This window comes from Balaenoptera borealis (assembly GCF_965194805.1).
Source record: "Balaenoptera borealis genome assembly, chromosome: 3".
Classification (NCBI taxonomy): domain Eukaryota; kingdom Metazoa; phylum Chordata; class Mammalia; order Artiodactyla; family Balaenopteridae; genus Balaenoptera; species Balaenoptera borealis.
Window position 1 is genome coordinate 123,383,921 of NC_138866.1, and position 13,798 is coordinate 123,397,718.

General features: G+C 37.9%; 1 protein-coding gene across 9 annotated transcripts in view; it reads left to right on the plus strand.

Moving 5' to 3' along the window:
• The window catches only part of PEAK1 (pseudopodium enriched atypical kinase 1), a 297,677-nt gene that overhangs the window by 241,579 nt on the left and 42,300 nt on the right, over positions 1 to 13,798 (plus strand). The window contains exon 7 of one of the 9 annotated variants that reach the window (XM_082386956.1): positions 24 to 13,255. The exons of the other annotated variants lie outside the window; for them this stretch is intronic. Within the exon in view, the coding sequence (XP_082243082.1) occupies positions 24 to 135 (112 nt within the window). The 3' untranslated portion in view covers positions 136 to 13,255. Of the gene's footprint in view, positions 1 to 23; positions 13,256 to 13,798 lie in introns of those variants that run through there. 9 annotated transcript variants of the gene reach the window in all.

Consider the following 13,798-nt stretch of genomic DNA (forward strand, 5'->3'; position numbering starts at 1 on the left):
GTAATAAAACACATGTATTGCAGGTTGCTGTTTTATTTAGAAAAGAAGCAATTTAAACAGCACACGGTTGGAGTTACCTATGACGGAATGGCAGATAGTTCTTGCAGATCAATAAATGGCTTTACTCCTCATTAAGTATGGCTGTGGTGTATTTATCCGCATCCTGGAAGGCAGAGTCAAGGAATAATTCGGCTTCTCTTCCGTGGAATGAGATTTCTCTACTTCAGCTGCGTGCCACTGTATATAGGCTTGAGGATAGCCTGGGTCCTTGGTATGGCAGACCTCTTACTATACAGCTTATATTTGCACAGATTTGCTTGTATATGGGCCAATCGTATCTTCCAAAATTTATTAGTTCTTTATAGGTAACATCCATGTATCCAAATGGTGCGGCACATTTGCCCCATTGGTTGTCAAATTTAACCATGCATCACAATATCTGGAGGGCTATTAAAACACAAATTGCTGGGCCCCACCCCCAGAGTTTTTGATTCAATAGGTCTGAGTTGGGTCCTTTCTAACAAGTTCCCAGGTGATGGTGCTGTTGCTAGTCCTGGGGCCACACTTTGAGAACCACTGGTCTTCCCACCATTCTTAAAATACGTACTGTAGTCTAAGTAAAGCAAATTTGAGGTATTAAGCTTTTTGTAGAGGCACATTGGAATTTTCACATTTCATAAGGTCCCAGACTAAGTAGAAAAAGAGGTATTAGTATTAAATAGGTTTTTTTTTTAACTTTTTAGATAGTTTAAAACTTGAATACTCATGTTGAAGAATATGCACCATTTGCTTTTCCAACAGTTACTTCATTTACTTGGATACACCATTAGTATTTACTTGAAGCATCTTTGAGAGGAAAAACATTACTGTCAAACGTCAACATTTGTGTTTCCGGCTTGATGGCAGTGTAATCATTAAATTACCATCCCACGGCTGGGAACACATTGCTGGAAGAAATGAAAATGCAAGTTTTTCTATAAGTAAATGAAGATTCCAAATCTAAACGGTATATAAGGAATGAAAAATACTCTACTGAAGGCCAAACTCTAGGCTCTGAAAGATGAGGGACTTTGTAGAGTCTTGCATTATGAAATGAGATTGTTACGAAGTTCATTTATTTGCCTGTTCAGGTGACCTAAATTGAATATCTTAACTGTGCTGTGTATGTGCCATAGGGGTAAATAGGGGGAAAGATTACCATACTGCTGAAATAGTGGGCTTGGGTTTGACTTCAGCTTCAGCTACCTAACTGGTCCTTCAGTGTACAGTGGCTGTAATGATACCTATCACATAGAATTGATTTGAGGATATAATAAGAAAATATGTAAAAGACTTAGCACAGGGTCTGACACATAGTGGGTGCTTGAAAATGATACTAGCCCCTCTGCCCTCAATGTGATAAATGCTAAAACAACGTATGTTCAGAGTGGCACAGAAGCGCAAAAAACAGAGTGATTAAATCAGCTTAAAAGACATGAAATCAGCTTTTCAGAGATGAAATACAAACCAGATCTTAAAAGACAAATAAGATTTTGCCAGCTGGCTGAGGAAGACACTGTAGGCAAAAGGAACAATATATGCAGTCACAGATGATGACGACAAACAGAAGCAGGACAGGTGACTGGAAAAGGATAATGAATAGACCAGTGGTTCTTCAAACGTGGTCCATGCAAGGTCAAATAGTGACCATGTAAAAGTCACCATTTTCATAATAATACTAAGACATTATTTGTCTTTTTCACTGTGTTGACATTTGCACTGATGATGCAAAAACAATAATGGGTAAAACTACTTATACCTGCACAAATCAAAACCATGGCACCATATGGTACTAGTAGTTTTAAAAAACAAACACCAGTTTCACTTAAGAATGTCCTTGATGAAGTAGTAAATTTTATTAAATCTCAACCCTTGAATATATGTCTGTTTAAAAATTCTGTGTGATAAAATAAGAAGTACACAGGGAGTACTTACGCTGCATACCAAAGTATGGGTGTCTTAAGGAAAAACTCTTGTAAAATAGTTTGAGTTTCAAAATTAGAATTACAAAGCTGAACCAGCACCTTTTTCATGGACCAGCTTGAAAGAACAAGGGGCACAGACCAGCTGTGGTTATACAGGCTTGGGTGTTTGGCAGATATTTTCTTAATGAACATAGTGAGCCTATTACTTCAAGGAAAACAACTGACAGTATTTGTTGTCAATGATAAAATTCATGCTTTCAAGCAAAAATAAGAATTTTTGCAAACTTGTATCTGCTACCGTGACAGCTTCCTAATACTTAAACATTTCTTCTGATGAGATTGGTGGTGGCATTAGCAAAAAAGATTTTTAAAATTATATAATGAAATGTGTCAACATTTGGAAGATCCACATAACTCAGTGAACCGGTTATTTCCAAATGACCCAATGCAGGATGTTACAGAATTATGCATGAGTAAAAGATCCATTGAAACTGCAAGTTAGAACAAGGGATTTAATGTAACTGAGTACAAAAAGTTCATTGGTATGGTTTCAGATTCCATATTGCAAGTAACTTTTAAGAAACTACCACTTGCCAAGTTCTGATATAGTACCAAAGAAGAATATCCACGATTATCTAGAAGACTATAAATACTACCTTTCCCACCTACATATCTGGATGAGACCAGATCTTTTTCATATACTTTAACCGAAGCAACATATCACAGCAGATCAAATGCAGAGGCACATATGAGCATTCAGCTGTCTTCTATTAAGCCAGATATTAAAGATATTTGAAAAAAATATTATTTTGGTTAATATTTAAAGTGTTTACTATTTTTTAATGAATTAATTATTTTTCAGTTTTAATTTCTTATATAATAAATGTCAATAGATATAATCCACATAAACAAGAGCCCTTACAGTTCTCAATAATTTTTAAGAGAAAAAAAAGTTTGAGAACTGCTGAGAAAGACTGAAGAGCCTTGCATGCTACGTTGAAATGTTTGGCCTTTATGTTGTAGATTTTGTAGCAGAAACAGTTTTTAAGGATGAAAGTAGTGTGATTTTCTTTTTTAAATAAAATCTCTACTGGCAGCAGTATTAAAAATGAACTGGAAGGGGAAAATATTGGTGACAGGGATACCAGTCAAATTTTGGCTCAACTATGTATCCATAGGCATCATTTCCATCCGGCTAGTCTGGATCAAGAGAAATTAATTTAGTGGTTAGTCTGGTCTGTGACCAGGTGGGAATTTCTCCATTATCGTTTTTAAAAGCACTAGTTTACCTACCATCTCTGCAACTCTTTGGTGTCCATAGCATGGGGAATAATATTGCGTAGTGAGAAAAATGCAAGCACTGGAGTCAGACAGACAAAAATTTGAATTCTGATTGTACCACTGGTAGTTGTGTGACTTTTGACTTAACCTCTCTGAGCTGAAGTTTCCCAACGTGTACCGCAGTGATGATAATACCTACCTTACAGAGATATTATGAGGACTACATAGATATCTGTAAAGCATCTAGCACAGTACCTAGCAATAACAGTTGACCTCTTTACAAATTATGCTTAGGACATCAGAATTTAAGATAATCCTTGCTTAATGTTTCCCCCCTGCATTCTATTCTTAGAACAGCTAAGTGCTCTTTCTTAAATGTAAACCCAGTCATATCCCCAAACTGAAGAAGGCCCTATATATGTGACCTCTGTCTACCTGATGAATCTTACTTACCCTCTTGCTCATGTACCTCCGGTTATTCAGGCTTGCTTTCTTCCTGAGTGCCTTGTTTAAAATGTTGACTGTGGAAATGTTACCACCTTTTAATGGAGGACCACCTTTTAATCCCAAATCTATTTACTTCTCTCCATCTCTGCTTCTACCACTTTTAATGGAGACTATCTTAAAATAGTTCCTTTTATTTATTTTCTTTAAAAAAATTTTTTTAAATTTTTGGCCACACCACACGGCTTGTGAGATCTTAGTTCCCTGACCAGGGACTGAATCCGGGCCCTCAGCAGTGAGAGCGAAGAGTCCTAACCACTGGACTGCCAGGGAATTCCCCTCTTTTTATTTTAAACTTTTTATGATAGAAAATTCTAAACATATACAAAAGTAGATAGATTCATAAAATGAACCACCACTTACCCCAAAACCACGCTTCAACAACTATCAATTTATGGCCAATCTTGTTTCATCTATACCTCATCCCATTCCCCCCATTATTTTGAAGCAAATACCAGGCATCATTTCATTTGTAAAAATTTCAGTAGGTATCTCTAAAAGATAAGTGTTTTTTTTTTTCCCCTCATAACCATATGCCTAAAGGGTTCTTTAAACTTTAATGGCTAACCCCTGGCTAAACATCATCTGGTATCAAGATTTTAAATATTACATACATTCTTTTGACTCCCAAATTTATATCTCCACTCCTGATCTCTTTCCCCCATGATTCACATACAACTATCCACTTGATATCTCCACTTGAACATCAACTGGACATCTCAGATGAAACGTGTTCAAAACATAACTCTTGATTTTTCCCTACAAATCTATTCAATCCCAAGCCTTCCCTTGATAAATGGTCCCACCATCCATCTAGTCACTCAGATTAGAAAACTAGGAGTCATCTTTGATTTTTCTCTTCCCTTCATCCCCTACACCCAAAATATCATAAAGTGTTTTCCTAATTGATCTCCCTGCCTAATCTCTTGCCCCTTCTAATCTAGTCTCTCTGGGACAGCCTTGTACTCTTTCTAAAATGCAGATCCCATTGTTTCAACACAGTGAAGGAAGTCCCTATACAATCTGACCTCTAACTACCAGTATAACCTGTCTCCTACACACCACCTTGCTCATAAACTTCTCACAATAGGAGTTTTCTTTCTGTTCTTCAAAAGTGCCAGGCCTAATCCCTTTTTATCAGCTATTCACTCTGTTTAGTATGCTTCTTTCAGATCTTTGCATGCCTGGCTCCTTGTCATTCAGCTCTCGATTTAAATGTCACTCCTTCAGAAGATTCTTCACTGGCTGCCCAATTATAAGAAACTCCCCCCACTCTCAGTCACTCCCCATCACGTCGCATCATCTTTTTTTTATTTTAGATTTATTCACATGTTTATCACTTTTTTTTTTTTTTAACTATTCCATCTTTATTTCATTCTTCCCTTCTGGATTCAATTTACTTCTTCCCAAAGTATATACCCTTTTAGTAGTCTTTTCAGTAAACTGGTGGTAAATTCTTGATTATTGACTAAAATCGTATTTATTTCATAATTGGTAGGCAATATCTATTGCCAATCACATACATGTCCTTAAAAATTTAGCTCAAGGGACTAAGACTCCATGTCTAACTAAGGGTTAAGACTCCGTGCTTCCACTGCGGGGGGCACGGGTTCAATCCCTGGTCAGGAACTAAGATCCCGCATGCTGCACAGCACAGCCCATAAAAGAAAAACAAAAACATTTTAGCTCAAAAATTTTCTTTCTAATCAATTAGAAAAACAGTCAATGACTAAGAAAATCACTGTAACTTGCCTGAAATAACTATAACACTCTCAACCAAAGTTAAGGATATCGTTTGCCCCCTGAATGGCCTCTTGACCTTTGACTAACCTTTCTAGCTCCACCAGCCCTGAACATCATGTTCCTAATTAGCAAAGACCCCTACCATGTATCCATCCTGGATACCATATAAGTCCAGTTTCTTTAGGACTCCCAGAACCATTTCAGGAATCCAGCTATGCCTTACACTGCTGGGATTCTGTCCAAACCTCAGTCAACTTCTGTTCTGGACACGCAGATTAGATTTGGCACACCTTTGCTCCCTTAGGAATGCTAGTCATCTGTATAAGCCTTCTTATACCCTTCCAAGACCATTTTGATCTTCTTAGAGTCCTTAGAACTCAGCTATATTCCTAAATAATCCAGGAGTCAATCCTCGGAGTCCCTCTAATCCACTCCAAGGTTCAGGGGTATAGACCAGGAATTGGCAAACTGTGACCTGTGGGCCAAATCTGACCTTTCACCTGTTTCTATAAATGAAGTTTTATCGGAAAACAGCCACACTCATTTTTTTTTACATGTTATCTACAGCTGCTTTTGCACCATACCAACAGGGTTGAATAGTTGTAACAGACACCATATGGCCTGTAAAGCCTAAAATATTTACTGTCTGACCCTTCACAGAAAAGTTTGCTGACCCCTGGACTAAGTTATAATATCTGATTTGTCTGTAGTCAGCAGGCATGCTAGTGGCCTATAGCCATTCTGGTCAAACACTAGTCAGGTTTGCTACTCACTAAAATAACCAGAGTCTGAGTCTCTTTATATACATGTGTGTATGCACACAGAGTATGGGAAAAGAAAGTCCAAATACTTCTTAGATTATGGTACAATGTGATGTCCTTCTCTCTGGAAAGTTCAGCTAGAATTTTTTTTTAATGTTTATGCTCCAGTTATATATCTTTTTTTTTTTTTTGGTAGGTACAATCTTTTTAAAATAATTTTTTTAAGAACACTTTTTTTAATTGAAGTATAGTTGATTTACAATGTTGTATTAGTTTCAGGTGTGCTCCAGTTATATCTTAATTTGCATTATCTCTACTCTTTGCTAAGACAACCTGTCAAAGTCATCTTTTCGGACCAAACTGGCCTTGAAGATCAAATTCCTATTTCTCATAAAGAAAAAAATTGGAGACAGAAGCTGAAAGTAGCAGCTCGTTCTCGTGATCATATGTTCTTTGCTCTAAAGAAACTTCTGGACTATCATCACATCTACATTTGCTGACATATTGTTCCTAAAGTTTAGATGAGTTCATAAAGTCCTTACTGTTGAATTTTTAAATAATCCTCTTTTAGAGAAAACTGATAAATATCTCACTTTATTGTAATCACAAAATGATGCAGAATGGTTATAGGGTGGTCTTCAGATAGCTTTATGTTCCTTTCTCTTTGGGGAGGTGATTAAAAATTCAGAGAAGTAAACTGACTTGTTTAGAGTCTCATAATGTATTACGAAGTGAAGAATCAAACTGAGAATTCCCCTACTTATTGGGTCAGTTTTGTTTCCTTGTTCGCCTAATGAATCTGAAGTTAAATACCTGTATCTTATTATATAATTCATAATTTTCATTCACATTACCTCAGTTGTTCCAGTATCTCGGACAGTGCATTCTTCCTGTTATAGGAAATTGAGAAACAGGCTCATCGACAGTCCCAGGGCCACTCTGCAAGTAGGTGTCAGAGCCAGACTCTGACTTTAGAGATGTTTGGCCTGTTAGTAATTTTTGTTGCACTCTTTTGATTATTGAGTCTGTTGGTGTCTACCATGTCTTTTATAAAGGCAGCCTAAGTGCAAGAAGGCATGTCTGTGACCACTAAGGTCCACAGTGATGCGTACTGATTCATTGACCTGTCGAGCAGTCTTAAAGTACTCAACATTGGCACAGTTGTTCACTCTCTTCGAAGCACTTTATGTGAAATTCCTAGTTAATACATACTCCTGTAAATGTCGCTACACCCATTTTATAGATGAATAATGGGAGACATGGACAGAGTAGCATTGGTGGCAGAGCTGGGATTAAATTTGAGTTACTTATTTCTAGGCCTTTATTCAAACCTCTAGGCCACAGTTTCAGTCAGTGATTATTTAATGTAACTGTAGAATATTGATTAGAGTCATCAGGTGATATTTAAAGGTTTAACCCAGGACAAGCAGTTTATCCTCATATGGTGCCTCTATAATGGTGATTTGTTATTAGCAGGGAGAAAGGCTTGCCTGAAAAGAGCAAAGTGATGATAGCAGTGCACACTGATCCGCTCCCCACACCAACTCCTAGTTATCATGGAGAGAAACAGTCTCAAGAATCAGCCGTTGGCCTTTCTGTGCTGCTGGTGCATGGAGAAGCTCCACTCTGCATCAGGGAAGATGTCCTGTTCCTCTGACTTCCTAGTTGGGGAGAGGAACCCCCCTTTGGATGCTCCATATTGGAACCTGTCCCTATTCCATTCTCCATCGTGATATAGGCAGAAATTTTGCTGGGAGGGTTGTAGATACAGATCCTGGTGCTGTTTTCTAGTGCCTTGCTGCCCAGATCCCATCTGATTTGATTTATTCAACACCCATTTACTGAGTGCTTTCTGTGATCCTCAGTCCCTGCTGCCTTAGCTCGGGCTCCATAACAAAATACCACAGACAGGTGTCTTAAACAGCAGACATTTATTTTCTCACAGTTCTGGAGGCCAGAAGTCTAAGATTAAGTTTCCAGCTGATTTGGTTTCTGATGAGGGCTCTCTTTCTGACTCGATGGCCACTTTCTCATTATGTCCTCACTTTCCTCCATAATATGTACAGAGAGAGAAACCACGCTCTCTGGTGCCTCTTCTTAAAAGGACACAAATCCTGTCTGACAGGGCCCCATCCTTACGACCTCATTAAATATTATTTCCTTAGAGGCCCCATCTCCAACTACAGCCACACTGGGGGTTAGGGTTTCCACATATGAATCTGGAGGGGACACAAACAGTCTATAACATCTGCCATGGGTGTTCAGAGAAGGAAGAGTCCCCATGGACAGTAAGACATCATGGGTAATGTGAGATTTGAATAGTCTTTAATGACTGGCTGAGTTTGGAATAGATGGAAAGAAGAAGGGAGGCAACTCTAGGAAGGGAAAGTAGGTACAGCAGAAACGTAGAATATGGTGTGTCCAAGGGACAAGGAGTTATGTAAATACATTGTCTGGAGCTGAAGGATTATGTCTCAGAAAGTCTGGAATAAAGATAAAAACATATGTTGCAGCCTCATGGTGAAGGGCTTTGAAGTCCTGCAGGTAGTCTGGACCTGTCCTCAACAGGTCACAAGGATCAATGGCTGATATAGAACAGAGGAACAGCAGAACAAAAGAGAGATTTTAAGAAGAGTCCCCTGGCGGCGTGGGTAGAAGGTACAGGTGCTGTGGTCTGTCTTGGAACAGCTTTTTCAGTTATAGGGGCCTGCCTTTTGTGTTCACCTCTGTCCTCTGTTGATACAAAGAACTGAGATAGTACTGCATGTTGGAAGACTTATTGCTGGTGTCACAGATGCCATTTCCTATTTTCAGAGTGGTCTTCATCCAGCCAGGCCTTCTAATAAAAATCATAAATGTCATACTAGGCCATATCCTCATTTCCTAACATTTTGTAAGTTTGTATAATTGTATTCTAAGGATAAACCTCAGAAGGTAAGGATTGGTCCCAAAGCACTCCCTCCCTTTTTTAATAGCCCATTATGAATCTCTTATCTGTGACTACTTAAATTATTTTATTTCCCCTGTTCAGCCATATTGCTTCTGAGCAGTGATGCTCCTTTACTTAAAATTTTCTCCTCACTTCTTATACTTTTCTCCTTTTATACTTAATTTCCCTCTTCTCTCTGCAGAGAGAGAGGCAGTAAAAAATAGTTTCTCCGATTGTGGCCCTAGGACCAACTGCATCAGAATCACCTGGGGTGTTTGTATAAATGCAGATTCCTGGGTCATACCACAGAGCTGTAGAGTCAATCCCTGGAGGTGAGGGCTGCAAATCTGCATCTTTAACAAGGTAATTTTTAGACATGTTAAAGTCTGATAACAATTGGCATAATATATTAGAACATAGGCTTTGAAGTCGCTCAGACCTGGATTTGAATCCTGCTTTCACCACTTATTAGCTGTGTCATCTGGGACAAGTTACTTGAGCTCTGCTTCTTAGGTTCCTCATCTATAAACTGAGAGAATAATGTATCTGTTTAGAACACAGACTAGAGCTGAAGTGCTGGGTTTGAATCTCAGCTCCACCAGGTATTAGCTGTGTTACCTGAGGCAAATAACTTAACCACTCTGGACTTAATATTTCTTCATTTGTAAAACAGAGATAATAACCTTGTATGACTTAAAAGAATTAATGTTAAGTGTTAAACAGGAGGGGAGGGGAAGGGATTTTTATACCCCTAGGATATATTTGGCAATGTCTGGAGACTATTTGATTGTCACAACTGGGGAAGCAGAGAGTAATTCCAACACCTATTGGATAGAAGGTAAGAGATGTTAGTGTGATTCTACTAAGCACAGGACAGCCCTCCACGACAATTATCTGGTCCAAAATGTCAATAGTGCCACTGTTGAGAGACATGGCTTAGAACAGGGACATAATAAGCACTGTGTAAGTTTTGGCTACTATTATCTTTTGCTATTATGGGAATAACAACCCTTACTCAGAGTATTATTGTTAGGCGATATATATTTAAGCACGCAGTACCTAGCAGTCAGCAAATGTGGAGGTAGTGGTGGTGATTATTATTAGGAAGCCAAACATCTATAAACACAGTCTTTCTATACCAGAGCAGTTCCCATGTAAAGAAATCCTTTTGCAATGTAAACAATGACTTTGTTTAGAATTTTTCAAAAGAATGCATCTGTAATCATTAATACCCCACATTTCAATAATAGCTTTTTTCTTTTCAAAACACTTTTATTTCTTCATCTTCATAATCAAGCATTTATTCTTGAATCTTTACAATGCACCAGGCTTACCTAATGGTATCAGTGTGGTGGAAAGAACACGGATGTTAGAGTTGCATAGTATCGAATTCAGATCCTGACTCTGTCACCTAAGTACACACATAACCTTAGACAACTGATTTCACTTTTTTCAGTCTTGGTTTCCCTATCTGTAAAGTGAGAATAATCGCCTTTACCTCTTGAGGTGTTTTTGTGAGTTAAACAGAATAGTGTGCAGCTTGTGCAGTGTAGAGTAGGAATAGGTTCTGAGCAGTGTTGGTTCCTGTTCCCTCCCTATATCCATTCCTTCAGCAAGCCTGCCATGTTCTGGAGAGTTTAGCATACATAATCATCTCGCTTCCCCGACTCAAAGGGCAAACGGGCAGTTGAGGGAGATAAGAGGACATCGGGGAAAGGTGCAGTGACTCACTTCTCCAGAGCTTCTGGGCATGCGGGAAATGTCCAGGACCCGAAAATGACTGTTCCATATGGTCCTTAGGTTAGTCCTGTTAGAGAGGCGTGTTGGTATTTTCTTCTCATACCTTGCCTTTCCAGGAAATAAACATCAATATCTGACCCCATTCTTTAGAAGTGAGCTAAGGCCAAATGGTGACGCTGAGAATCTCCTTCCACACCTCTGTTATTGAGAAAAGCAGCCCTATTTTTTTGCTCTTTTCCAAGATTAATTTATCTTTTCTGTTAATTTGTACAGATGCCATTCTGAATTTTTATTTCATAGGATTTTAAAACTGTAATTTTTCTTAGTATTGTGAAGGTGACAGTGATTTACAGTGGCCTGTGTTTTTATCTACTTTGCTGTCTTGCAGTCTAGTGCCTTGAAGACACTTTTAATTTGCTAAAGAAAAAATTTGTTAAAGAAAAAAAACACATTCGTTAAAGAAAAAAAAATTGAAACTGTGCAGTATCTGGAAATTAGAGTCTATTCAAGACCTTGCACATGGCTGCCAGTCTTCCCCATCCCAAGACCTAGCCACTTCATTCACACCAGGAAGAGCTACCTTTGTCTGACCAGACTGTGTTAGACGTATTAGCAAGAACTCATCAGATCGCAGTTAAAGGTTAATCTCAGTCCAGGATAAGAAGTTTGAAGTTTTCAGTTACAGACTACAGAAGGCTTAGTGGAAAATTGGAGACACTAAGATAGTGATCAATGGACACAACACTTTTCTACCTGAGAATGCCAGTAATTGGAAAGTGTAGCGAAATCAAGTAGATGACCTGGAAACTAAGATAGGATTAAGAAATGTCATATTGGTGGGAGGTCCTAGAGGTAGAGAGACAGAAGGAAATGGAGTTTTTCCCCCTTTTAGTAGATAAACAGTGTGGGATTCGATAACTTTGATCTTTCCTCCTCGTGTTGATTCACATCCCATTTCTGCAAAGGTTCATCATCCCCAGCAACTCCAGAAATAAGCAGCTTTGGAAACCAGTAATAAAACCATGAAATGCTGTTTCTGATTGCTTTGATCTGATCTTTAGGGGTAAAAGGAGGTTTTAAAAATCACGCATTTGCTTATTGGCTGACTTGGACAACTAAAGACAGATGCAGCTGCTGAAGAGAGCTGGCAAATGGGAATTTAGGATACCATTTGCCCCAAGAGGCAGATGGTCTCTATAGAAGCCTGATTTCATTTACTGTCCCTTCTGAAGCTGAATGAAGGTGGTTGAATTTGAAGAAAAAGTTGAACTGAAATCGTGGAAATACTTGGATACATAAAGGCCTTTAATCCTTTCTAATGTGGCATTTGATTTGCCTTTTAAAAAAGTATATTCAGACATTAACAGAATTTCTACCAAAATCTGTCTTGAATGAATATGCCAGGGGAAAAAAAAAAAAGGATTATTTCATTTGATGGTGTAATGATTAATCCTACCACCTGGGTAAGCCAAGTGAGCTTCCCGCAGGAGACTGCTTCTGCGGCTTTGAATTATGTATGAATATTGCAGACTGTTGAGATATAAACTTACCAAGGGATTCATTTGTATTACAGACAAATCTGTAACAATGTTACCATTTCCTTTGAATACCTTAAGTTCATCCTCCATGTTCAGAAAATAAGATGTGTCTTTGTGGAGATTGCGACGTAATTTTTTTGTGTCAGGTCAGACATTACCAAATCTCAATTAAAAACTGGTCATTAATGAAAAGTTGGTCAAAGAGTTTGAGGTAAAAAGAAATGTGTGTTATCTCCCATTCTAAAAGCAGAACAAATGCTGAAGGTCCAGGAAAAGAGCAGGCAATGTCAGGGTTTGACCCAGCCTGATGATCAAGGACCTAGATGTCAATGCCGTAGTTATTACAGATATCTTACATTGCATTACAGAACTAGGGATTGTTTCAACATGAATTTAAATAGCAGGAATAGAAAAGCCATAACTTCCTCTCTGTGGGCCATGTATCAGTTAACAGTTCTGTTTTATAATAATGAATATCAACTTGTACTTATCCTGAAAAAAATCGTTACCTTCATCATTATTTGCTACTTCAAGATGTGCTAAGATATATTGTATTAGAAATCCTAGTAGATTTCTTGTAATTTCATTTTAAATATTTTTTTTTTTAACCATCTATCTCATGGACAAAATGGGGGAACTTTTCATTTTCTCCATTATCTCCCTCATGATGTTTTCATCTAGTTTGTACAGAAGATCAAAGTAATAGGGAAACAGAATCTGGGTTCTCTGATTCCTGTTTTGGTGTTTCCTCCATTACATCAAACATTTCCCAATGAAAAGTCAGTGGTGAACCACTTTGTTAGGAGATAAAGCCTGTATTTGGAAAGTGTCATATTACTATTTGGGAGGGTTTTCTGATTTTATATCTAAATATGAAACATTAAAAAGTCAATGGTCAAAAATTATATTCCCTTATAAAATTAATATGCCTAAGATAAATTAATTATAGGATTTTACTTCCTTTTTTCTTCCTGGACAATTTGTCTGTTTATACGTAGTGACTGAATCACCTTCTCTGATGCTGTTCTTGATTGATTCTTTTTCATTTTTTAGTCACAGCATGTTACCACATCTAAGCTTGAACTCTCAAAACCTCTTCCTTTCCCCTCTCTTTTACCATTTTAATCATACAAAGAGCTTTTCTTCCCTCAAGCATCAAGACATGACATATCATTGATGCATTTTTTAAAATTCTTCCTTTTAGACACTGCTGTCACTGTAAATGCAGGTTAAACATCTTAGTATCCATTTGCAAATCCATGTGATTTAACTTTCATCAACTCTTTTGCATAGTTCTTTATAGTTGACAGTTGTTTTAACTGGTGATTTAATATACCA